This window comes from Plutella xylostella, chromosome Z (genome assembly GCF_932276165.1).
Source record: "Plutella xylostella chromosome Z, ilPluXylo3.1, whole genome shotgun sequence".
NCBI classification, from domain to species: Eukaryota; Metazoa; Arthropoda; class Insecta; order Lepidoptera; family Plutellidae; genus Plutella; species Plutella xylostella.
Genome location: NC_064012.1, coordinates 2,914,556 through 2,941,013, shown reverse-complemented (window position 1 = coordinate 2,941,013; position 26,458 = coordinate 2,914,556). Strand labels below are relative to the sequence as shown.

The 26,458-nt window shown below is 36.4% G+C and overlaps 2 protein-coding genes across 2 annotated transcripts in view; one reads left to right on the top strand and one right to left on the bottom strand.

The window, feature by feature from the left end:
* Positions 1–24,149, bottom strand: part of LOC125491199 (calcium/calmodulin-dependent protein kinase type II-like) — a 34,331-nt gene extending 10,182 nt beyond the window's left edge. Inside the window, exons 1-5 of the mRNA XM_048632594.1 lie at positions 23,856–24,149; positions 3,049–3,110; positions 962–1,236; positions 649–860; positions 59–356 (exon numbers count right to left, since the gene is read on the bottom strand). Of these exons, the coding sequence (XP_048488551.1) occupies positions 59–356; positions 649–860; positions 962–1,146 (695 nt within the window). The 5' untranslated portion in view covers positions 1,147–1,236; positions 3,049–3,110; positions 23,856–24,149. The remainder of the gene's footprint in view (positions 1–58; positions 357–648; positions 861–961; positions 1,237–3,048; positions 3,111–23,855) is intronic.
* On the top strand, positions 6,019–12,439 carry LOC119691923. The gene is made up of 2 exons (XM_048632811.1): positions 6,019–8,390; positions 12,397–12,439. The coding sequence occupies exons 1-2, from the start codon at positions 6,019–6,021 to the stop codon at positions 12,437–12,439; spliced, it is 2,415 nt and encodes an 804-aa protein (XP_048488768.1).
* Positions 24,150–26,458: the final 2,309 nt, after the last annotated feature.

Here is a 26,458-nt window from a genome sequence, read left to right as displayed (position 1 = left end):
ATAACATGTTTTCAAATTAAAAAAAAATTTGGCTGTTTAAAAACTTAAAGCTACTCACAGCTCGGTTACGATGATAAATTTCTTGGGCTCGGCATATGCAGCTATTAATTCTACAAGACTTTTGTGGTTCACATATCTCATGATGTCGAATTCCCGTTGAGCAGCGTCTCGCTTCTTTCGGCTCGATGTTTTCATGATTTTGGCTGCGTAGTGTTTGCCGTGCTCGTCCGTCACTCGGATGACGTTGCCGAATGCGCCGGTCCCTACTATGTCGGCTTCGGCGGAGTAATTTCGAGCGAACTCGATCATTGGTTGGACTTGCAAGTCGAGAGGGGTCGGTTCTATGACTGGGTAATCTAAAAAAAAAATAAGATAATAAGAATTATTATTTATTAAAAATATAAATAAAAATAAAACATGTTGCCAGAGTGTTGATGAATTTACTATACCACTTTTGCACAAGCTAGGTAGGTAGACAAATTGTTTATTTATTGAACACAGTACATACACAGGTTACACGGAAACATTACATCATCATAGAGCAGACAGAGACTACAGAGAGATATCAAGATATACACGTGCAACATGTCTATTTCCCATGTTAGCAAAAGGGTTCTGACTCAGCACAACCTGTATAATAAGACTTACCAATGATGCAGGTGCACATCGGGCTCGGAACACCGTAGTGGGTTTGGGTGGACACTCTATACCTAAACTTTAAAAGCTCCCCTCTCTTGAGTCTTTTTAAAGTTGTATAGTTAACGTCCACCTTTCTAATGTTGCGGTATTGTCCCTCAATGCACATGTCAATTTCGTACCAGAAAGTTCCCTTTTGCATTCCCATTCCCATTGCAGATTCCCTGTAAACAATGATTAAAAAAAAAATGTTTATCCAAAAAAGTGTACTTACATATTAAAAAAACGATTGGTATTACTGTTATTATTAACTAAGAAAACCCACCACATCATTGTTACATCCACGCGATTGCCACTCTTGAAAGCGAACTTTAGAACCGGCGACTTGCTCGGGATAGGGGGACCGACCCACATCCTAGCGGGGCTTCGGGGCTTGTTCTCCTTCACCGTAGTCCTGGTCTCCTCGTCACTCTGGCTGCTAGCCCGGCTGCTCTCGTCAAAGCTAGGCATGGTTTCTAGTTTTTAACAACTCTCGGTGCTTTGAGAAATTCGGCTAAACCTGTTTAAGGTTCGGTTCGAGAGTTCTTCGTAAAGATGAACCTGTAAATAAGTTGTATAATAAACATAAAGATAGTAAAATGTACATAAATCAACCTAGACCTTAAATATTTACCTACCTATCTAAAAGTAGACTTTTATGTCGGTAAGGTACAAAAAATTATTTACAAATTAGAAACACAGTTTATAAATCAAATCTTAATTCAATGTTCGCTTAATGTTAATTGCATTGCACTTATATTAATGTATTGTATATCACAGAAACCGTGTTTACAGATGATATCAGCCAGCTCAGTGGGAAACAATGTACAAGAGTGGTGCAGAACCGAAAAATTCGCGCAAAACAATGTGGCGTTTATAGTACACTTCCGAGTCGAGCAGCTCAAGCGACACTGACGCAGTGACAGTACTTTTGTATGAGCGGCTCTCTGTCTGTAGTTAGTAGTGTAGTAGTTTGGCGTGAAAGAGTAACAGACAGACAGACAGACACAGTTACTTTCTCATTTATAATATTAGTTAGGATTAGGATTATGGGTGTTAAAGTGATAGATAATTATACAATAAAACAAATAAAATAAGGAAGGCAGTGACATAGACTTGTCACTGTGATAATTCAGTCGAACAAAAGTTACTGTCGCTGCGTCGGAGTCACCGGAGTCGAGTCGCTCCGCTCGGAAGTGTACCTTTACCCCACAGTAGGTGATCATAATATATATTTACTGATGAGTTGATGACACAGCCAATAGGTAGGAATTATTATATATTAACTATATATATTTTTTATTTGCCGCCAGCACACGCATTACTTAAACATAATGAATATAAAAGTAATGAAAATAAAAAACTTACTCTATATTACGTAACTGGTATGTTTACATACATTCGCCAAATTGATTCCTTAAACATACGATTATAATTTCTATTATTCTACAGTTCGCACTGCGAAGTAGCTTGCTCATTATCCTAAATATTTTTTAGGGTACTGCAGCCGAATGTAAAAAAGGAACAATCAAGGATACGTCTTCATATAAAGTAAGCGTTAAGAATGCGATCGCAATGCAAATGTGTCACGCATGTCGCATTTAATTAAAAACTCAAAAATATTACGCTGTTAAGATGTGGGGCTATGGAGTATGGCCATCCAGTACTGGATAATTACGAGCTGTAGGTCTAGTATAGGTTTGTTAGATTGTCAGAAACTATAAAAGTTTACATTTTCTCGCATACAAAGTGGCGCCTCTAGCGGAAACTATCATGCGACATTTTTGACTGATAATGTATGCAGATGACAGAAGAAAACGTAAACTTTTATAGTTTTCAACACGATTGCGAACACAACGCTACGTGTCGACGACGCAGACGGCGACGTAGAAATCGACTACTTTGACAGTTTTTCAGGGCAAATGCGTTATCACTGTTGCAGGTTTTTGCGCTGCGACGTCATGTCACTAGTAGTCACTACGAAGTGTGTCCGGACGATTTCACTGAGGTCAGTAGAAGTTTAAAACTACAAAAGGTACTGAATTCGCATAGAGAAATGTTACTTTCAATAATCAGTGAAAAATATCGCAAAAGTAAGTAATTAATTATGTTAATTTATAATTACTTATGTTATTGTAAAGTATTCAATTTATATTTAAAAAAAAACACAGATAAATGTGCAAAAAAATGTTTTTTTCTTATTTATTTATTTAAATAAGGAACACCAGCAGTTAACACAAAAGACATAAAAGTAAATTTTACATAATATAAATTTCGTTGTGAAAACCATTAAACCATCTTATTAACTTTTTTAAATAACAGTTTAGGTACTACATAATCATAAAGAGTTTAAAGAAGTTATGATGTACTTACTTGATAATATTTATGCCGAGTTGATGATAAAGTTACTTGATTCTCGAAGATTTTCTGTTTCTCTGTAATTAATAATTATACATTATAATTATATAAAGATAAATATATAAAGATAAAAAATCATATTTATTTACACAACAGTAGAACTTATGTAAATTGAGGGAGGGAGTGATACGACAAAAACTTTGCTACTTATGTGAATTGGAAAAACATAGAAAAAACATAGGGTGCAACCGTAAAGGAAACGCACGGATGGTTTGTTCTTGGTTAAATTAAGGGTGGCTTTCACAACAAAAGTTAATCAAAATTAAATCTATGACCTCTTGCTCTGACATTATACTGTCATTAGTGACTTAATGACATTGTAAAACTGAAAATTATACAATTTTATAGTCTGAAGAAAAAAAAAACAAACTATTTAATTTTGATTAACATTGTTGTCCAAGCCACCCTAAGTCTTTCCCAATTTATATAGCTAAGGTTATGAAAATGAAGGACGACTTTATTTTGGGCAACATGATTCCCTTGTATTCAAATGTTTCAAAATTATTCCTTAATTAAAACACTATTAATATGCGCCGAATATACCTGGTGTGCGTTTTAATACTGCTTACGTCTGAGTATTGAAAACCTATTTAGAATTTAATTTAATTTCGTAAGTGAAATCTAAATTTGTCGAAACCTCATTAAAATTATCACTGTGATAAATTTAGATACACATGCTACCTATATGAAATCGATTAAACATGGAAACACAACACTTTAAAAAGTATTGAACTTGAATCAACATTGTTTTTAAAGCACAAACCACAAAGTACCTACTCGTGGATACATTTCCTGAGTTAAATAAAGGGGGATGATATTTAATGCCCCGATTTCTCATTTAAGTCACTGTTTGCTGCTCTGCATCCGTGGTTAATAAACACTGGACCACTGATGAGTGGTTTTATATAAAACACTGCGTAAATATTGTTTATTGGAATCGAAATGATATTATGTTTGTTGTAAGTAAAACTCATTCGTTGCTAAAAATAATGGTGGATATGCAGCGCAAAAAGCTTGTATATTATGGTGATTCTCAGGCAACAAACAAAAAAATATCGTTATCCCAGCAAATGCAACGTCAACATTCCTTTTGACGCAAAATTATAAGCGGGGAGAGTAAATATAAGACCGCCACCAATTAGTCGTCGACTTAGTTAGATAAATAGAAAGAAAACTCTTCAAACGGATTGTAAATAAGCTATTGCAACTTAAAACGACGGGAAAATATTTTCTATTTGTAACTAATATTTAATCTGTGGTTTAGATTCCGCAATAAACAAGTTTATCTTTTAGAAACCATGTTAAAAGACTCAGTTAGTGTTTATTTTTCAAACGACACGTTTTAAACGGGTAGTATTAATTTTATTTACTTATTTGTTGGAGAAAAAATAGACATAGATACATAAAAAAGACACATCGCCATGGATAAGGGAAAAAAAATGTATGGCACCTGTATCCATCTACCAATAACCACCAGATGTATGTGGTTATTTAGTGAGCTATTTTCATGACTATAATTTGTTACTAATCTGAATTCGATAAGTGAAAAAAATAGTTTTTAATGTAATAATTATCAGTATAAGATTCATATGACGACCGAATGGCGTAGTGGTTAGTGACCCTGACTACTGAGCCGAAGGTCCCGGGTTCGATTCCCGGCTGGGGCAGATATTTGTTTAAACACAGATATTTGTTCTCGGGTCTTGGGTGTTGATATTTATATTTAGTATCTATCTATCTATGTATTTGTGTAGATATATCAGCTGTCCGACACCCATAACACAGGTTCTGCCTAGCTTGGGGTCGGATGGCCGTGTGTGAGATGTCCCCACATATTTATTTATTATTTATTTATTTATTTATATACTATAATGAAGTATCAAGTGCACGGCAAGTTTAACCTACATAAGCTGAGCTTCAGTTAGCTTAACGAGTCATACAACTCACGGCCATTGTACCTATAACATTTTCTTGCCCCCATAATAACAAAAGACAGTCATGAAAAGAGCTTTATTAATAACATAGGTTTGCTCGTTATTGGTCGGTGGGTACATTCATAACATAATGTAACTAAACACCTAAATATTATAAGAAATGCTTATTATCTGTTATTATCTATGATATTCTATTGTTACTTTATTCAAATAATTACACTCGCGAGCAACGAAAAAGTGTCACGTCTACAAGACGACTACGAAATAATATACACTCACAGGCAATGAAAAAGTTCCATTCAGAAAATCAACAGTTATTCCTAAGCGGAAAAAGCTAACTTAATAACGACGTCTGCAATATTGTAGTACATTTAAAAGGTCACCAGTATATTACGAGTACCAATTAAAAACATACCTAAACATTTTGTAATAATTTCCTATTTGTACAGGCTACAGCCTTTTCACATACCTAGAGTTATGTTGTCTGACGCAGCAGTTTACTTAACCTAGAACTTACATAGTTAGATCAGTCGTCACTTACAACTGAACCATTACAGTCCATCTTTCTGTAATACTTATTTAATATATTTTGTGAACTAAACTCCTCACTGACTTTACTGATTGGAGTCGACGGGTACCTCGCATCGGCCCCTACATGTTTATGGTCCTTCGAACCTAAGTGATTAGTGAAGTGCATCTGTGACGGTAGCGAATCGGTATTCTCGGCCTTCCACCAGCGGACCTCCCCGAGAGTATTGAGACAAGGAAAATCGCACATACCTGAACGTGTTTGTACCAGCTAATCTTAACTGACACGAAAACAAATCGTGTAGACGACCAACCAGCAAAACTAACTACTTACCAGCAAAACTAACTACTTATCAAGAAAACTAACTACTTATCAAGAAAACGAACTACTTATCAAGAAAACTAACTACTTATCAAGAAAACTAACTACTTACCAAGAAAACTAACTTCGACATTCAACACAATGAATACCGAAGCACTGATCAAGCGTCAAGAGGACTGCTTTGATAGCATCAAGAGGATATGTGTTAATTTCGGCAAGGACGCTCCTGAAAGAAAAACACTGGAGTATCTTAAGAAGAGAATCGAAGCTCTCGATACGCACTGGCAACAATTTGCAGAAACTGACAAGTTACTGAACGCGGGTGAGGAGAAAAACTTATCTTATTTTACTAGCAACGTGTTTGTGAAAGCTCAGGAGAAATATCTTAGAGCTAAAAGTCAGATGGTGGCCTTACAAGCGCAGTGGGTAGCTGAACTAATGAAGACTCAACCACAACCGACTGCTGGAACGTCTAAGGAAGAGAGAGGAGAGTCAGCCGGGACGTTCGGCGTAGTGCAAGACATATTTGGAGGGATAAATACGGATTTAACTGACAGGAAGAGCGTCTTGTTACAACAACAACAAGGTAATTTCAAAGCTTTTCAACGTGCCGCTACCAAGGTCAACATCGACACCATCGAGGAAAAATGGGACCTGGAAGATCGGTTAAATATTCTCAAGACTAAATGGAATGCTATTGACAAAATTCATTGGGAATTGGACAACTGGCTCAACGGATCTAACGAATTATATGAGCAGGAGTATAACAGGTTAGAGAATCTCTATGAAGAATTACGCAAGGTCATCAACAAGAAGATGTGGGCCAACTTACACTACGAGAAGTCTACGCCGAGAGTAGAAATCCCGGAATTCTCTGGCGAGTACGCTCAGTGGGTTTCATTTAAAGATATCTTCATGGAAACGATTCATAACAACCCCCTTATCAGTAAAACACAGAAAATGCAGCATTTGAAGACAAAACTTAGGGGTGAAGCTGAGAAACTGGTGCAGCATTTAACTGTGTCAGCAGATAATTACGAGTGCTGTTGGGAAATTATTCAAAACCGGTTTGACAATAAGAGACTGCTATTTTCATCATACATCAATACTCTGTTAAACCAACCTATTGTCCAGCAACCGAATGCGTATCAAATAAAGAGGATGCATGATACGACATTAGAAGCCTTGAACGCGCTAAAGAACATTGGATTGGATACTTCGACTTGGGACCCGATAGTGGTTCACCTCTTGTCACAGAAGCTGGATGCAGCCACTTACAATGACTACGTGCAAGGCTTACAAAAACCGAGAGAGTTTCCAGTGCTAAAGGAGTTGCTGAACTTTCTAGAATCCAAATTCATGGCCTTAGAAACCGTCAAAACTAATCACCCAGCGGTGAAAAGTTATTACAAGAATAACGAGGTCAAGGCGCCGAGCTTCAAGAACGCGGAAAAAGGCAGCAAATCATTCCATGTTTCTATTAAAAACTGTCCACTATGCAAGAAAGATCACGTCCTCATGAATTGTCCAACATTCTTAAGCACGAACGTGCCTAACAGAATTGCAACTGTCACGAAATTACGAGTGTGCAGAAATTGTTTATTCGACCATTACGGTAAACAATGCGATTCTAATAAAAAATGCAAAGTGTGTAACAAATCGCACCACACATTTTTGCACGAAACTAACTTCAAAGGACAATCAACATCAACCCCTTCGTGGTCACCCCAGAAAAATACTAACCTTGTTAAAAAAGAGGAAGAAGAAGTTTTACTTACCACCGTGAAAATTATGGTTAAAAATACTGATGGGAACTATATAGTATTACGAGCTTTACTGGATCAGGGATCTCAAGTGTCACTGATCACTGAGAACGCGGCGCAGCGACTCAGACTGGCGAGGCAAAAGGGAAACGCAGTCGTATCAGGAGTTGGATCAGCAATGGGCAGCAGCAAAGGCTTACTGACACTGGAGTGTAAATCAATACATTCAGATTATAAATTTATTACAAAGGTGCTCATAATGAACAAACTGATTAATAACTTACCCAATACTAAACTAACCACGTCAAACTGGACGCACCTAGACAATATTAAACTGGCTGACCCCGATTACTTCACTCCTGGCCCAATTGATCTATTGCTCGGAGCGGATATTTACTCCGAGATTATACTGGAGGGAGTGCTGAAGCAGGATTCAAACTCTCCCGTCGCGCAGCAGACCAAGTTGGGCTGGATTCTATGCGGAAACACCAAAACATTCAAGTGCTTTGTAACCCTCAATGAGATAGAGGAGTTAACTAGATTCTGGGAATCAGAGGAAATAACAAAGGACACCGAGCTCACAGATTCTGAAGCGTACTGTGAAAAGTATTACGCGGAAACAACTGAACGGCAAGAAGATGGCAGATACATCGTTAAGATGCCTCTCAAGGAAGATATAGCCTCCAAACTGGGAAGCTCAAAACCTCAGGCTATCTGTCAATTTCACCAGCTAGAGAAACGAATGGCAAGGTGCGATAAATTGGCAAGTCGGTACAAACAATTCATCGAAGAATACATTGAACTGGGTCACATGAAACCGGCGGTCAATCAACCGAACACTATGACACTGCAAGTTTACCTACCTCACCACGGTGTAATAAAGGAATCGTCAACGTCAACAAAACTACGAGTTGTATTCAATGCGTCTATGAAAACTAGCAGCAAGTACAGTTTGAATGACCTCATGGAAAAGGGGCCTAACTTGCAAAACGACATACTGACTCTAATAATCAAATGGAGAAGTTACCGATACGCTGTTATCGCCGATATCGAGAAGATGTATCGAGGCATACTTATACATGAAGATCAGCAGCAGTTACAAAAGATTGTTTGGAGGTTTACACCTACTGATGAGCTGAGAGAAATGCAACTCTGCACTGTATCTTATGGGAGTAAATCTGCCCCATATTTGGCTATGCGTACGCTAAAACAACTGGCCATCGACGAGGGAGACGCTTACCCTCAAGCAAGAAAAGCCGTAATGTCAGAATTTTACATGGATGACGTCATATCTGGGCGAAATACTATTGAAGAAGCAAAAATTCTACAAAATGAGCTCTATAACCTATTACTGAAAGGTGGTTTTGTACTGAAAAAGTGGGCAACTAACGAAGCATCGATCCTGGAAGGCTTACCTGAATATTACAAACGTCAACAAAATACGATCGATTTTAAACAAGACGAGTCAATGAAAACCTTGGGACTCAGCTGGAATACTACGGAAGATGTATTTGTTTTCAATTGGCAATTACCTCAGCAAAAGTCAAGGCTCACTAAACGAGTACTACTGTCAAACATCAGCAAAATCTACGATCCGCTAGGATGGTTATCACCTATGACCGTCAAAGCAAAACTGATCTTCCAAAAACTTTGGTTAGATAGACTGAACTGGGATGAAAACGTTTCCGAAAGCTCGTCGAAAGAGTGGGAACTGATACGAAGCGAAATAATAAACATAAATGATGTAACAATACCGAGGTGGATCAGCTGTTATAACAATGTGACCGAGTTGCATGGATTTTGCGACGCAAGCGAAAAGGCGTTCGCCTGCGTCATATACAGTAAAGCGACGAATGATACCGGAGAAGCCGTTATTACACTAATGACAGCAAAAACTAAAGTCGCGCCTACGAAAAAGAAAACTACATTACCGAGATTAGAGCTTTGTGGTGCGCAATTACTGGCTAAACTGATGAACAAATGTCAGATGGCATTAACTGACCTTCAACTGGAAACCTACTGCTGGACTGACTCACAAGTGGTTTTAGCGTGGCTTCAGGGAGATAAAACAAGATGGGATAGATATGTTGCTAACCGAAGCATTCTGATAACTAACTTAGTACCGGCATCAAAGTGGAGTTATGTGAATACTAAAGAAAACCCTGCTGACTGTGCAACTCGCGGTTTATCACCGAAACAGCTAGTTGAAGAAAAAATCTGGTGGAATGGTCCACAGTGGCTGAAAAAATGGAGTCCAGACAACTTAAAGACCGATGAATCATACTCAACTGATCATGACCTACGACAAACTTGCACTGTGACAAAAGGTGCAGACACCGCAGCTACAAGCGCCGGCGAGTGCATAGTGATGACGTTGCTAAACAACAATAGTCGGCTCGAATATGTAACACGAGTAATTGCTTATTTATTACGTTGGGAGAAGCAATTAACTAATGACTCTTACAATAAATACTTATCTATATCGGAACTGAACTACGCAACTGAAGTAATTATCAGAGCTGTACAGCGAGACGCGTTCGCAGAAGATATCGAGATGATCTTGAAAACTGGATTGGTGCACTCCAAGAGTAAATTATTAAACTTATCCCCATTTTTGGATAAAAATGGTGTACTGAGAGTGGGTGGAAGATTGCAGTTTTCCGCCTTACCTAGCGAAACTAAACATCCCATGATATTGCCACATGGCGGGAGATTAACCGAGCTAGTTATACAGCAAGCTCATGAACTGACTCTTCATGGAGGGGCACGCTTAACATTGGCACAGACGCGACAACGCTATTGGATTGTTGGAGGAAATAGAGCTGTCAAGAAAATAATTCGATTGTGCATGAAGTGCCGGCGATACGCGGCTTCGAAGACTGACCAAATAATGGGAAATTTACCTACTGAACGAATAACCCCGTCGCGCCCGTTTACGAACACTGGTGTCGACTTCACAGGACACGTCGATGTTAAAATTAACAAGGGACGAGGGGTCAGAACATGCAAAGGATATATAGCGATATTTATTTGCATGTCTACTAAAGCGGTGCACATAGAACTGGTGTCTGATTTAACAACACAGTCATTTATTATGGCCTTGAAGAGACTATGCGCAAGAAGAGGAGTGGTGAAATCGATGTTTTCAGACAACGGGAAAAATTTTGTCGGAGCAGCAAAAGAATTACAAAGAGAATTTCAACAGTTTGAAACACTGATGTCACCAGAATTTTTCAAAGAAGTGAATAAACTAGGCATTAACTGGCACTTTAATGCGCCATTATGGCCAAGTGCAGGCGGACTATGGGAAGCGGCAGTGAAGTCGATGAAGTTTCACCTGAAAAGAGTCCTCGGGGAGCAGAAATTGACTTATGAGGAATTCACGACCTTGTTACACCAGATTGAGGCGTGTATGAACAGTAGGCCTCTTTGCCCCATAACCGAAGATCCGGAAGACCTGGAATACCTTACTCCAGGCCACTTTCTCACTGGTGGTCCAATAATGTCATTGCCACAGGAAGAACTTACCGATGGAAAACATTTGGATCTAAGGAATAGATGGAAGTATGTAGAACTGATGCATCAGCATTTTTGGAAGCGATGGTCCAGTGAGTATCTTCATCAACTGCAGACCAAAAGTAAATGGTTGACGCGAAAAGAAGATCTAGAAAAAGGAGATCTTGTCTTGGTGAAAGAGAAAGGCTTACCTCCAGGCAAATGGGCACTGGGAAGAATAACTGAAGTTCATCCAGGAGCTGACGGATGTGTTAGAGTTGTCACACTGAAGACTCAAAATAACACAGTCAAGCGCCCAATAACTAAACTGACTCCATTGCCAATGAAAACTGACAATAACTTACCAACTGAAAAGGATCAACATAAATCAAAAGAGACAGATACTGCTAACAAACTGAAGCCTAGAACCAAAAGGAGCAGACTGTGCAACTTTATAACAACACTTATGCTAACACTTATGATATTCCCGACGGGAAATGCACAAACATCAGCGAAATACCAAGTTACGCCATTTGAAGCTAATCGACCAATGTACTTTGATGAAATAGCCAAGGTTCAAGTCATACACGATGAATGGATTGTACTGGTGTACTACAACTTAACAAATTACTGGCAAACTACGGAAAAGGTTCAGCGGTTTGTCGATCACTTAAGCAAGCAGTGTGGAAGATTAGAAGTCGGGTACTGTAGTCAAGTGACAGATCATTTGCAACATGAAATAAAAATGATATCAGAAAACAACATGATGTTATTAACTGACCACTCATCAAGAAAGAAACGAGGTTACATAAACGGCGTAGGAAGTCTCGCACGAACCTTATTTGGCGTACTAGATCAAAACTTTTCCGATAAGTACGCAGAAGACATACAAAAGCTGCAAATGAACGATGACTACCAAGTAGAATTGATGAGGAATCAAACACTTATAATTGAAGCGGAGAATTCACTTATCAAGAGCCATGAGAAGTTTATCAACAGCCAATTCCAAACCATCAATAAATACATAAATGAAACTGAATCGGATTTTTCAAAGATTGAAAACCGATTACTTCAACTAGCAGTAATGAATGAGTTAAATGCTGAATCACTGACGGCGAACTTATTAATAGCAGACTTGAAACAACAGCAAGAAATGCTTACCAACGCACTTACTGACGTACTCCGAGGACACTTGGATATGAGACTGTTTACACCCAGTCAGCTGATTGATCAACTGAGTCATATTTCATCCACATTACAGAAAAGACTCTCCTTTCCGGTCAAAGACCTACGGAAAGACATAAACAACCTTTACAAGTTGATCTACGTCAAAGCGAGAATAACAAACTACATGCTATTTGAACTGCACATACCACTAATAAGCGATGACGAATATGTCTTATATCGCACTATACCGGTACCAATGAAAATTGGACAGAGTCAACTAACGATAAGGCGGTCCATGGATTACATCGCTACTAATTTTGTGAAAAACACTTACATAGCCATGGATGAATTAGAAGTGCAGCAATGTATAACAACAGACGATAACAATATATTATGTCACGCGCGGCACCCAATATACAACTTATACAATAAAGCGGCTCCGTGCGAAGCTAAATTGTTAAGTCAGGGAAATGCCTTACAATGCAACTACACTCAAGACACATGTTCGGAAAAATGGATCAAATTGCACAAACCGAATCACTGGATATTTGTTTGTTGTGATTCATATTTACTACGCATAATGTGCGGGGGTCAGATGAAAACCAGTACAACATTGAATAACACCGGAATGATTGTGATTGGACAGGATTGCGTAATGCAGAAGGAGGATGAAATTATTTACGCATACAACACCTATGGAAACAATAGAGTGGATGTAGATACCGGGATACAAGTTCCTACTATAGACTCTACTAACAACCTGGTCACCGTCAATTTGAAGCATGTTGATAAAAACTTACAAATACTAAATTTGACTGAGAATCATCGTGAACTTGAGGAACGAATTCTAGAGCAGAAGCAGCACGAGATGACATTGAACTCGATATCCGTGTATGAGATAGGCAACTACGCGGTGTCGTCAATACTACTGGTGATAGCAGCCACAGCCGGATGCTGGTGGTGGATGCGAGCGCGCTGCGGCAGGAGGCCGGCGGCACGCGGCGGCGGCGGCGGCGCGGGTCGACACGCTCACTCCAACCAAGGAATGGAGTTACAGGAGATTATGCACCAGAGAGCTACTCCTATTGAGTCGCAGAAGCAAGCGAACTCAAAAGGATTTAATTTTGATTTTTAGTTTTGATTATTTTACTTAATTTTTTGCTTTGTAAACTGATATGGTTCAGAGTTTTATTGTTAATTTTGTAATTAGCTAGGTAATATAATAACTTAACTTATACACTTACTTAGTAGAGATTTTAAAACTTAAGGTACTTTATATTTTTTTCCTTTTTTGTGCCCTTGGGAGCATGTACAGGCTACAGCCTTTTCACATACCTAGAGTTATGTTGTCTGACGCAGCAGTTTACTTAACCTAGAACTTACATAGTTAGATCAGTCGTCACTTACAACTGAACCATTACAGTCCATCTTTCTGTAATACTTATTTAATATATTTTGTGAACTAAACTCCTCACTGACTTTACTGATTGGAGTCGACGGGTACCTCGCATCGGCCCCTACACTATTAAATTTATAAAAAAATTGAGGCCATGTAGTATCGCAATTTTGTAAGTGGAACTGTTTCTTTGCACGTGAGTGTACATCTTTATCTTCTTCGCAAAAAAAATCCTTTTGTCTTTTACTTTTCGACCCTTTTTGAGAGAGCCGAGTGACTGAGATATCGTGAATTTCAGATATCCCAGGTGGTATTTTGTCACGACCAATGAAAGGTTTTTTTTTTAATTGTTTATTGTTCATTTATTTATAATATTTCTTAATAATACATTGGTTGAATTCATCGTACATCGATCGAATTATAAAAAAAGAAATACGATGTGAAAGAATGTGACTTCGGTCTCTTATGGTTTTTACGATTTTTATTGTAAACACTCGCAGCAGTAATCTACCGGTAAGGCACAACATGATGTTATGCATTTTTCACAAAATTCACTCATGAGCAATGAAAAAGTTTCACTCACAAAATGCCGATACTAAATAGCCCCAAATTTTAATTCAGTATAATTAAAATTTTAACACAACATTTACGTTTTTAGTTGGTACCTAATATGATGCGCTGTTAAATGTACTTCAATATTGCAGTTGGCGTCATTAAGCAAGCATTTGCCGTTTAGGAGTAATTTGATGCTTTTCTCTTTTAACTTTTTAATTGCTCGCGATGGTTTTTCTACCGTCTCAGACAAAAGATCTTCCTAATCGGGAACTAAAAAGGCCTCGGTGCATGAGTCAGTTTCTAACCTTTGGTTTCATTTAAAGTATAAAGAATCACACAGAATGTATTGAGGTCGAAGACATGGGCATGAATGAGATACGGTCTTGACCGGTGTCACCTCGAACCGGTTTTCAACCAAAGGCAAAAGTACGAGTTCAACCCAAGTCCCATTTCCATGGCTAATAGTTGAAATACTTTTATATCTGTTGGTCTGTGCACCAACCATGAGTCATGAGTCATGGCAACTTTATGTGTTTAGCCTTCGTTAGAGCGTCATGCATTATTTTGTTGATTATAGAGCACACTCTTTTTTTTACGCGTTAGAAATTACAAATTATTTATTTGTATATTTTTCTCCTTCATTTCCAGAATAAAAACAGTAAGTCATCTAAAAGAACGGTAACATTGTGATTATTTTGTAATTAGATTTTCTTTATTGTGTTTTTTTTTATCAAATATAGGTACCTACAATAACTTTATATGCAGATGTGTGTACTATACAGGGTGTTAACTTAATTGCGTTGGAGCGGGAAATGGTAGATACAGCTGATGATACTGAACACGATAAGACATTAAAAAACGTATTTTATTTGCTTTAAGCTGACCAACATAAAACAGTTTTATTTAGTACATTTTAAAATTTCATAGTCACCCTATTCAGGTTTAGGTACGTTTGACAGAATGATCATGAACTTGAAAGCCAAGATCAAGGCCAAACAATTCAAAGCCAAGGTCAATAAAAAAGTATGCGTGCATCTGCACCACACTCGTGGAGCCACATCGTCTAGGTACCTACCGAGATTTTGGGTACTCAGAGTACCCAATCCATTGTAGACATTTCATTTTACTCCATAAGTATAACTTTATTGATACACAATTATCTTTTATGAATACAGAACATTTTCATTTTATGCTTCATAACATAGGTCACACGTATTCACAGCACAGCACAACATAAAACGAAATGAGGAACAAGGCTTGGTAATCAAAAGATAGAATTGTAGGTACCTTTTCCCTTTTAGGTAATAATTGTAAAAAATTATTGTAAACAAGTAAACAACAATGACTGACTGACAGACTAGATCCACAGAGAAGGTAATGACTATCATAAATACTCGATGGTTATGTTACGCGAGATTGTTATTATTCTACTGGTATTTAAAGTGAGGCCATACTTATTATGAGGATTTCCGTACTATTCGTCATCAAAGACGTCTCAGTCTCAATCACAACACAAATCGAGATGAGCGAGTGTAAGTAAACCAATTCGTCATTGAAGTAGACCCTGTTATCATCCTGTTATGCATTGTGGTCTTTTAACTTTAGCTGCATACAGACCGGCCAAACGAACGCCAACGAACGGGTTTTGTTGACCTTCGTTGCTCAATCTGCCCCTGTATTATGTATGATAAATGTCCATCGGTGGACGTTCGTTGGGCCGGTCTGTACGCATCTTTAGGTAATAAAAGAAAAATAAAATGTGGTAAGTATCAAGGGTGAATACTAAACGCTTACCTTATTCTGAGTAAAAAGGTTTAATTATTGTTCTGAGCTCCTAGAAAGTCATAAATTATATTCTGTACGATCTATCAAACTTTATGACAATCAGCTGTTTAATTGTTGATTAGTATGTCATTAATCACCATGAATAATTTCAATTTTATTTAATAATTGTTATTACCTACTGTGTAATTAATTACAATCATAGTTACATCAAATAAATTATGAAAAGTGAAGTTGATAACAAATTTACAGTGTGTGTTCTTTTGCAATCGAATGTCTCATTGGTTATGTGTTTGTGTAGGGTGACCATGTTTTTGATTAAGGTAAAACTTTCCACTTTACTTTAGACTTTAAACATAAATATTCGAGATTCTGATGTTTTTTTTCTTAGAAACGTGCTTGCTTAGACTAATACTAACCCCCATTTCCCGCTCAAACGCATTCTAGTTAACACCCTGTACAACAAAACGTCTCTCCACTTCCGGCTGGGGCAGATATTTGTTTAAACACAGATATTTGTTCTCGGGTCTTGGATGTGCCCGTAAAATGGCAATAGGCCCGCCCCCTATTATATTGGGACTAACATAACACTCTGGCGAAAAGTGGGTGCAGCAATGCACCTCTGCCTACCCCGCAAGGGAGTACATTAGTACAAGGCGTGAGTGCGTGTTTTTTTTAAATATAGAGCGCATGGTTGACCTCTATTTCCCCTACCTATGGATCTTACATTTGGAATTCCAATAGATAAGATAGAGGTTTTTACTTTTCCGTTCTGTTTTGTTCTGTGTATTCAACGTTTCTTGGAGATAAATCCCTTATTGACCCGTTCCTCACATCCCACGCACAAAAGATTCCTTCGTGGGAGCCGCGGGGGGGTCACCACAGAAATCTTAGTATCGATGGAGAATAGAATTGTGCTTATCCGTGCTTGCTTATGTACTCGTTAAACCTATGCTCAGTGAACAAGAAAATTTATAAGATTTTTTGCATATTTTTCATAAAATATAAGGTAATTTGAATTTGTAAAATATTATCTAGTTATCTTAGTTCAGTTCATAATTTTATTTACTTTAGGTTAGGTTTCATTAGTTAAATGTTAATTTATAACCTCTCATAACCTTGAATAAATGATTCTGACAGCGTGGTAATAAGTTATAATAATAACAAAATCTCAGTGGAGTAGTCGCTCACTTCTCACCACAGAGATGCGGGTTCGACTACCGACCCAGAACAATGAATGGAATTTATGTACAATTTAACGAAAATATCGTAACCTGCACATCTAGATCTAGACATCTATTCCATTCGAGAGAGCCAGGTGTAGGTACTTACATCCCCACAGGGTATACAGGGAATTTTACATTCGAATAAATTGTAAATCATTAATAATTAAAAGCAATAATATTTTACTTGAAAAATAATGACCTGCCTATTTGCCTTGAGTCTCTGGTTTTAATGAACCTTATCATTAATTGAAAAAAAGCTGTATCAGGTAATTTATGGAGGTACCATGTAAGTATCACTTCTACTGCATAATTTACTTAGTTCAGGGTTATTATTTATATTTAGTCATGAGTCAGTAAAAAAACAAGCGGGTTAATAGGTTTGATATGGATAGTTAGTACTCTTATGTCTGCCTACTTTTATTTTACTTAGAGTGAATATTTAAATAGTCAAGACATGGCTGCTCTTTTAACTTGCTCTTAAAACTGAACCAAGGGTTTCTGAAAGGGTCAAAACCCTTTCAGAAACTGGCCGTAACCTATGGTATAGTTTATAGGAACCATAGTGCGCGAGACCAATTGGCTCTTGGCGGTTTTTACTTTAAAATATACTGTATCCGTGTACCTATAATAATATTTTTTAATCAATCATAATTAAATTCATAGTTTTATTCAAAAGTATACGTCTACTAACACTAGATGTAAGATCATTGCATTAAGGTAAACGCAGCGATAACCGCCACCCTAAAAAGTGAAGGTTTCACCGACACCTTCAAGAAATTTCAATTTACTGAGAGTACGAGTCGGTTTTAATCGCAGAGCGCATTTAAATGATCTACTCTTGTATGAAATATGCACCCAATAAGATAGAATTAGTGTGCGTAAATAAATAATAAATAAAATAAATATGTGGGGACATCACACACGGCCATCCGACCCCAATTGCCCTTATTTTTCCCTATAATTCATAGCTTTTTTTATATATTTTATATACATTTTGACAAATATATATTCCATATGTCATGGAAAAAAATCTAATGTCGTTAATTACCAACCGAAAACGTTGTTTTCGATCTTCAAAGTACAAAAATGCTTTAAGGGTGGCGGTAATAGCTGCGCTTACGTTACTAACTAATGGACTTCTGGATTGAAAATAAATAAATATCATTTCCTACTATAAATGTCAACGCATTGATAATTGGCCCTGCTAAACGTTAAACAAATACATATTTAAATTTGACTACACCTAGTGCATTTTTAACGAGAATGGCTTTTACAAGTACAAAGCTTTTTGAAAATACATTTCATTTCATGAAAAGTTAGTTATACCTGGAGCTTACTGCCTGGCTTTGTTATATTGCTCGTTGGTCGCCAGACTCCGGTTACAAAGGGCCCAAAAACGGCAGAGCTTTATTTCGAGATTTTTAAATATTTTATTAACCTAGGGTATTATTGCGAGTGACGTGGTCCACCAATAAAGTAATTGATATGATATTTTTTGCTCCATTTGAGTTCACTTTTGTGTCCGGCGAATCCTAGATGACATGGGGACTATTGGGGACATGTATATTAATTATTTAAGTGAGTACTTTCATTTATATATTTTATAAGTCCGTGACTGTTAAAAAAGTTAAATTAACGTGGCGGAGTAATTGGTGAACACACAGACGAATTTAGAACGTTCTCCTTCTTTCAAAGGCGGTTAAAAAACTTACAAATAATATTTTTAAATAATTAATCACTTACCTAAATATATTACACTCACGGGCAATGAAAAGGTTCCACTGAGAAAAACACCAAATTACTTCTAAACGGAAAAGGCTATCTTAATGCCGTCTTCTGAAACATTTTAGTACATTTAACAGAGCATCAGGAGATTACCAACGAAAATCGGTAATATTTTGTTTCAATTTTAAATTAAATCTTTAAGTAAATTGGGGTCGTTTGTTGTCGGAATTTTGTGAGTGGAACTTTTTCATTGCCCGGCAGTGTATTACTAATGTAGTTTAATAAAATATCACAGCTATCCTGAACGTCAGGCTCTTATAACTAAAGCTGTTCCCACGAGCTTCGCTTCCCCCTAAAAAGAGAGACAGACAGACAGACAGACACAGTTACTTTCGCATTTATAATATTAGTTAGGATTAGGATTGTAGGCATTTTTGACCAATGGTTAAATTAACTAGGGATAAAAAAAACTGGCCCTAAGTACTCATCACAAAACAAGAAACACGTAAAGGGCTATCTGAGAAATTTCGAATCCCAAAGCCGGCGCATAAAATACCTGATAGGGTCGGAATAGGACTACTGTTGAAATTGTCAGTTTTTATAAAGTTAAACAATAATAGCATTATACATGTACATTAATCGTGGTAAAAACTTTAGAATTATTCTTAACTATTATATGTAAGTCCCTACTTATACAATTTTTGTAATTTAAAGTGTGTAGATTTATAGGTATGTATTAGTAATTTAAAGTTTTTATTGTAAGCTGAAAGAGGTCACAAGGCATCCCAATATAATTTTCATAAATATAAATCAGAGAATATATTTAGCCATTATCCAGACATTGTGAAACAGGCCCTAAGAGGTCTGTATAGTATATCAGTAACTGCCGTAAATAATAAATAAAATAAAAAAGGAAATGATGATATATTTATTTTAATTTTTTATTTTATTTTTAATTTCGATGATAACTTTTAATTCAGAGTTCAAAGCAGTATTTCACCTACCTTGATGTTAAAATACTAACCTATAGTTCTGTTCTGAACAAATATTATGTAGGTATATATATACAGGGGTTAGTACTAGTCTAACCAAGCATATTTCTAAGAAGTGTAGTATGTATAAATGTATAAATACTCGATCGCGCGGTGATTTCAAGAGTAAACCCAAATGGTTGGTGTTATCACATGCCTGTTGGACGAGTTTTCGAGTTAACAGGTCAGTCACCCATTCGGCTTAAGTAGGTTAAAGTGACTATGCGATGCAACTCGCGAAGTTATCAAAACAAACTCACGTGTTGTCATGATGTGGTAGGCATTTTTAATTAATGTGTTGTTTTTAACCGACTTCAAAAAAAGGAGGAGGTTCCCAATTCGTCGGGATCTTTTTTTATATATTTTTTATGTATGTTCACCGATTACTCCGCCGTTTATGGACCGATTTTGAAAATTATCTTTTTTATGTATTGGGTTGAGTTCCCAGGTGGTCCCATTTTTGCAGAATTTTATTCCACATATTACATATACATATTAATAGTAGGACGTAATGGTATCATTTGCATCAAATTTTTGAGTGAAAATTTATAATTTCAAATTAACTAAAAAAATAAAATAAAATAATATCTAAAAAAAAGAAAAAACTCAATTCAAAAATTTCAAAAAAGTAAGAAATAATTAATGTTTACCTAAGCAGGAACTGTTCTTTTTTGAAGTTGGTGCCATATTTCTTCAGATTCCTTTGTCACCGCACCAACATAAAAAAAGAACAGTTCCTGCTTAGGTAAACTTTAAATTATTTCTTACTTTTTGTAATTTTTAGAGTCAGTTTTTTTTTTTTAAATAATATTGAAATATTTTAGATGGCGGCGGCGGCACGGCGACATAAAGATAGCCTTATCCGTTTAGGAGTAATATTGGTGCTATGGTCACTGGAACTTTTTCATTGCTCGCGACCTCGCGAGTGTACTACCATCCTCTTTAAGTTTCATTTTTAGGGTTCCGTAGCCAAAATGGCAAAAACGGAACCCTTATAGTTTCGTCATGTCCGTCTGTCCGTCTGTCCGTCTGTCCGTCTGTCCGTCTGTCCGTCTGTCCGTCTGTCCGTCTGTCACAGCCGATTTACTCGGAAACTATAAGTACTACAGTGATGAAATTTGATGGGAATATGTGTTGTATGAACCGCTACAAAAATATGACACTAAATAGTAAAAAAAAGAATTGGGGGTGGGGCCCCCATACATGTAACTGAGGGATGAAATTTTTTTTTTCGATTTACATACCCGTGTGGGGTATCAATGGAAAGGTCTTTTAAAATGATATAAAGTTTTCTAAAAAACATTTTTCTTTAAGTGAACGGTTTTTGAGATATCAGCTCTCAAAGTCGTAAAAAGTATGTCCCCCCCCCTCTATTTTTATAACTACGGGGTATAAAATTCTAAAAAAAATAGAGGTGATGCATGCTAATTAACTCTTTCAACGATTTTTGGTTTGATCAAAGTATCTCTTATAGTTTTAGAGATAGGTTGATTTAACTGTAATTTTGCTGCTACGGAACCCTTTGTGCGCGAGCCCGACTCGCACTTGGCCGGTTTTTTCATTTCATTTATTTATTCATAAACACAAGGTGTATTTGAAATTCTTATAACTAAACATAAATTACCTATCACACATGCATTAAAAGATCTCATAAACAAAAGTAAAACTAAATTTAAATTATTAATAAATTAATGTCCAAATTAAAAATTAAAAACTATGTCAGAAATAAAAGCAAAAATAATGCAAATAACAATTTAAGTCACAAATTAATTCAAATTTTAAAAACAAATTAAGAAAGTTCATGATGTTTCATTTGTGTTTTGTCAAAAATCATTCAAGTCATATAGACATTTTTCCAATAAAAGAGATTTCAGTTCACTTTTAAAGCAGCTTTTCGTTACCATCAGTTTATTAAAAAATACAATGGCCTGGTATGGAGCTGAATGCTTCGTCACCAATAGATGTGGTGTGAGTTTTATTGGAAGCTCTTTTCTTCTTGTACTTTCACGTATGACCTTCTCTTCCTTCGTTTCTATTGAATGGATGTTCTTAGCTAGACCAGTAGCCAGAGTAAGTATCGTGAAGTCAAAACGGAGTAACTTTTACAAAGTAATTAGGGTAAATTTCAATACATTTTGTACTTATCCGAAAATCATTGTTAAAATAAGTTAGCAACAGCGCGGGCCACCTACAACTCTACCTCCAATAAAAGAGCATAAAAATTGCCTGTATTTAATTATTATTACTTATTTAATAATTGTTTTCGAGCAGCTTTTCATGTTAATGCCTATATTAATTTAAGTACTTAACGTAAATGATTGATTTTATCATATTTATAATTAAAAGATAAAGGTAGGTCCAGTATATAAACAGTTTCAGTATTATATTAGCTCCAATGTGCTCGTGCAGATCTCGTGAGATTATCGGGACTTTATCATCCCATCCATCTATAAATTTGTCCCAGAGCACTCGATAAATCATATCTACCATTCCGAGATTCCGACGTTTCTTTGCAATCTGAAATACGAGAAAGCAGAACAATGACATAATATATATTTATAGCATTAAAAGAAAACTCACCTTTGTTTTTCTCCTTTAGAGCACTGCACTTTATTAATTTAGAGGTAAGTATTGTTTAGATTCGCTCGCAGTTTTTTTTTTTAATTTTTATGGTTTAGATTGGTATTATTTATATTGTAAATACCTATTTTTGTTATTTTAAATTATACCTAGAATAAAATACAGATTTTGTTTCCTGTTTACACACTTAGTTACTTACTCACTTAATTTGTATAATTTATAAACAGATAATATCATTTAAACACTCTTAAAATATTCACTTCACATCTTAAAATATTTCACACTGCACAAAACAATAATATTAATTAAATATTTCATTCACTCAATTAACTGTTTCATTCATTCACTCTAAATTACCAAATTAAGATAATTGTTATTTTATCACTGCTAATTAACATTTGTCACCTTTTTGCATCAGAATAATAAAGAGTCGACCCACAAAATGGTGATACAGGGGGTTTTATTATGCGACCGTCAAACGCAGTGGTTAAAAGCGTCGCGGCGCGGCGGCGAGCGTCTGGCAGGTTTGAGTCCCGCCGGGACAGATATTCAGTCTCAAGTTCTTCGGGATTGATGTGCTCGGAAGATGGTAATAGCCATTGCAGCTGACGTTAACAATGGTGAAAGGAGGCCGAAGCGGAAATAACTTATATTTAGTTATGAAAATAATAAATAAGAATAGTTTTTTTTGTCTGCAAGGAAAAATTAAAAAAATGCATGAAAAAACAATGTGTGATTAATTTTGATAACGCAGGAGGGGTAAATTATGTTTAAGTCAAATATGAAAAATATATAAAATGCTACTAAGCCAATGATATAATTAATTAAAAAGATTTGCATTTCAGATAACCCAATGTATCACCAGATTTGCTTTGGACATCCTGTATATACCTATCACACTGTTAGATTACTCACGATCAAGTTAAAACCATCTGTTGGCGCTGACACTGAATTATAAAACTTATTCACGCAAGTACACACACATGGTCACAAAAACAGCTAAGAATTCACCGAAAAATCACTTTTCACTAATTAACACTTCACCACTAATCGTTTTTGGTCATTAATTGATCATAACACGTAATTTATCACAATTTCGTCGGTTAAAAACTTTTTGGAACGAGTTTTAAAAATCCCGCCTGCATTTTCCGGAAGCAAAATTTAAGTGGCTAAATTATGGCAAAAATATTTAGTACCTAAGTATTTTTTTTGTGTGTTTTAAAAGTTTTAACTGCATTTGTGATAGCTATTGACTAACCTTGTCAAAGCAGTCAAGCGCGAACCGGTTTTAGAGCCGCTCTTGCCGACACGACGGTTACGTGTGGAATGGTGCAGACATAATACCGGTGCGAGCCCCGCGCCGGGTTATATACCTCGGGGTTCGGACTTGGCCACCATCGCCATTGCTGCCGGCCTCCACAGGTAGAAATCTGCGCCCGCTGATTGGTTAAAACCTGAGCGCGCACAACTTAATTTGAAAAAAGAAAATGACGTATTTCGCTCTTTTTTTGTGTATAATTTGAATACTTACAGAACTTTAGTAAATACTTTTCTTTCATTTCCGTTTTTGTTCCATCGATAAAATCAGCGTTACTTTCTTTTATAAAAGTTTTATCTTCTTTGATACGATATCGTTCCCGCCTCTGAAAAACTGTTGCATCGACGTCAGGAAGGAGGTGGACTCTAAAGCCGGGGCAATAGAGTAGAAAGTTCTTAGAGTAGTATCGATTTGTAGGTGGTCACAGTAGCTCCGTCCTTTTCTAAAGAACTGTAAATAAGTAATATTGTGTAATTAAACTTCTGTACGTCTTTTGCATAAGATATTTTACTTGCATTTTATCTTTGAATATGCTGTGTTTCCGTGAATGTACGTCAAAATCAAGAGGTACAACCTTTTTATTTTATTAAGTACTAAATAAAGTACTTTGTACTTACTTTATTCGATTTTAAGAAAATCTATAGGTGACCCATATTAATTTCTCCTAAGTATTTATATTGTGGTTCCAGTAATTTTCATTTAACTTGCACCCGTTAAGTATATATTTTTCTTTAAAAAATGTTATAACGCCAAACATATTATTTAATAATCGAACGTTTTAAAAGTGGAACGCTTAACGCTTGGCTCAGCTCAAGATTTTCCACAACAATGAGCCTAAATGCAATTCTTTTTCATCAGATAATAAATTGACAATTGCTAATGCGATTTAATCTAGTTGTGAGAAATTAAAACCAGTGTACCTATCGCGAACTTGTTCAAACAATGGTTTTCAGATTCAAAATGTATTGAATTTGACAGTACTTAATTATGTACTTCGTAAATGATTATCAGTTTTGATATCGCGATATGCTTCTGATTCGTTTCAACTTGACTACATAAATTCTAACTAATCCTAATCCTAACTAATATTATAAATGCGAAAGTAATTGTGTCTGTCTGTCTGTCTGTCTGTTACTCTTTCACGCCAAAACTATACTGAACGGATTTGAATGAATATTGGTATACATAATATGGTCTAGACCCTGGGAAAGAACATAGGCTACTTTTTATCCCGGAATTCCCACGGGAAAACTTTTTAAGGCGAAGCGAAGCGCGGCGGAACAGCTAGTATTATATAATGCGAAAGTAACTGTGTCTGTCTGTCTGTCTGTTACTCTTTCACGCCAGAACTACTGAACGGATTTGAATGAAACTTGGTATACATATGGTCTAGACCATGAGAATGAACATAGGCTACTTTTTATCCCGGAATTCCCACGGGAAAACTTTTTAAGTCGAAGCGAAGCTTGCGGGTACAGCTAGTATTATATACGTTCGACTTTCCCGTTAGTTTAGATATTTTATTCATATTTTATTTTACTTAGCTAAACATTTGAGAATAGAATAGAATATAACTTAATTATTTATCTTTCACCACATAAAAAGACGCAAGAAAAATAAACTTACAGACTAGTAACTCTGTATCGGTCGCCTTATCGCATATAATTTTACATTGTTTCATAAATATTCTTAAATAGGGAAGTAGTTACTTATTGAATTCGCCGCGAATAAATTCGATTCAATCATTGGGGCTGGTAGAATTATAACTTAGAACATAGAACTGTTTCTGTCAATCTCAGATACAATTGACGTGCAATTGACAAGTGCAAGAGTTGTTTGCACTTGACTATGTGGGCATCCGAGATAAAAGAATAGATAGAGACTTTAGTAAATTTTTGCCCATTTAGGCTCATGGGCAGAAGGCGATATCTCCCCTTCAACACCCGGGAAGCGTAATCGTGACATTTTAATTTTAACCGACTTCGAAAAAAGGAGGAGGTTCTCAATTCGTCTGTATGTACGTTTTTTTATGTAAGTACATAATTATGTTCATCAATTACTCCGCCATTTATGCACCGATTTTGATAATTCTTTTTTTGATAACATAAATTTGACCTTTTTATTAAGCCTCTTGCATCCCACTGCTGGGCAAAGACATCCGAATGCGAGTCAAGACTCCATCTTGTTGTATTAAACGTGCCGTTTGCACGACATCTCTCGTTCGTTATCGTTTTTCGTCAGTATAGAGTAACCCTCCTTCAGGGGGGCTCTAGGGGAGGCCTGCGCCGCCGGCGGCTGTTATCGGGTGTCACTGGTGTCACTTTATGACCTTTTATTTACGCACTAGCTGTTCCCGCGAGCTTAGCTTTGCTTCGCCTTAAAAAGTTTTCCAATGGGAAAAAGTAGCCCATGTGTTAATCCCAGGTGTCAGCTAACTACATACAAAATTCCATTAAAATCGAATTCATTGAGATTCCATTGAAGTATAACATACACATATACTCACATACTTTTTTGGCATTTATAATTATAGTACGATTTCG

Bases quoted from the DNA above. Each gene is read 5' to 3' on its own strand.
- LOC119691923 (XM_048632811.1), top strand. From the start codon at position 6,019: ATGAATACCGAAGCACTGATCAAGCGTCAAGAGGACTGCTTTGATAGC. The intron at 8,391-12,396 runs GTGCGATAAATT...TCCACATTACAG, and splicing joins CTAGAGAAACGAATGGCAAG to AAAAGACTCTCCTTTCCGGT.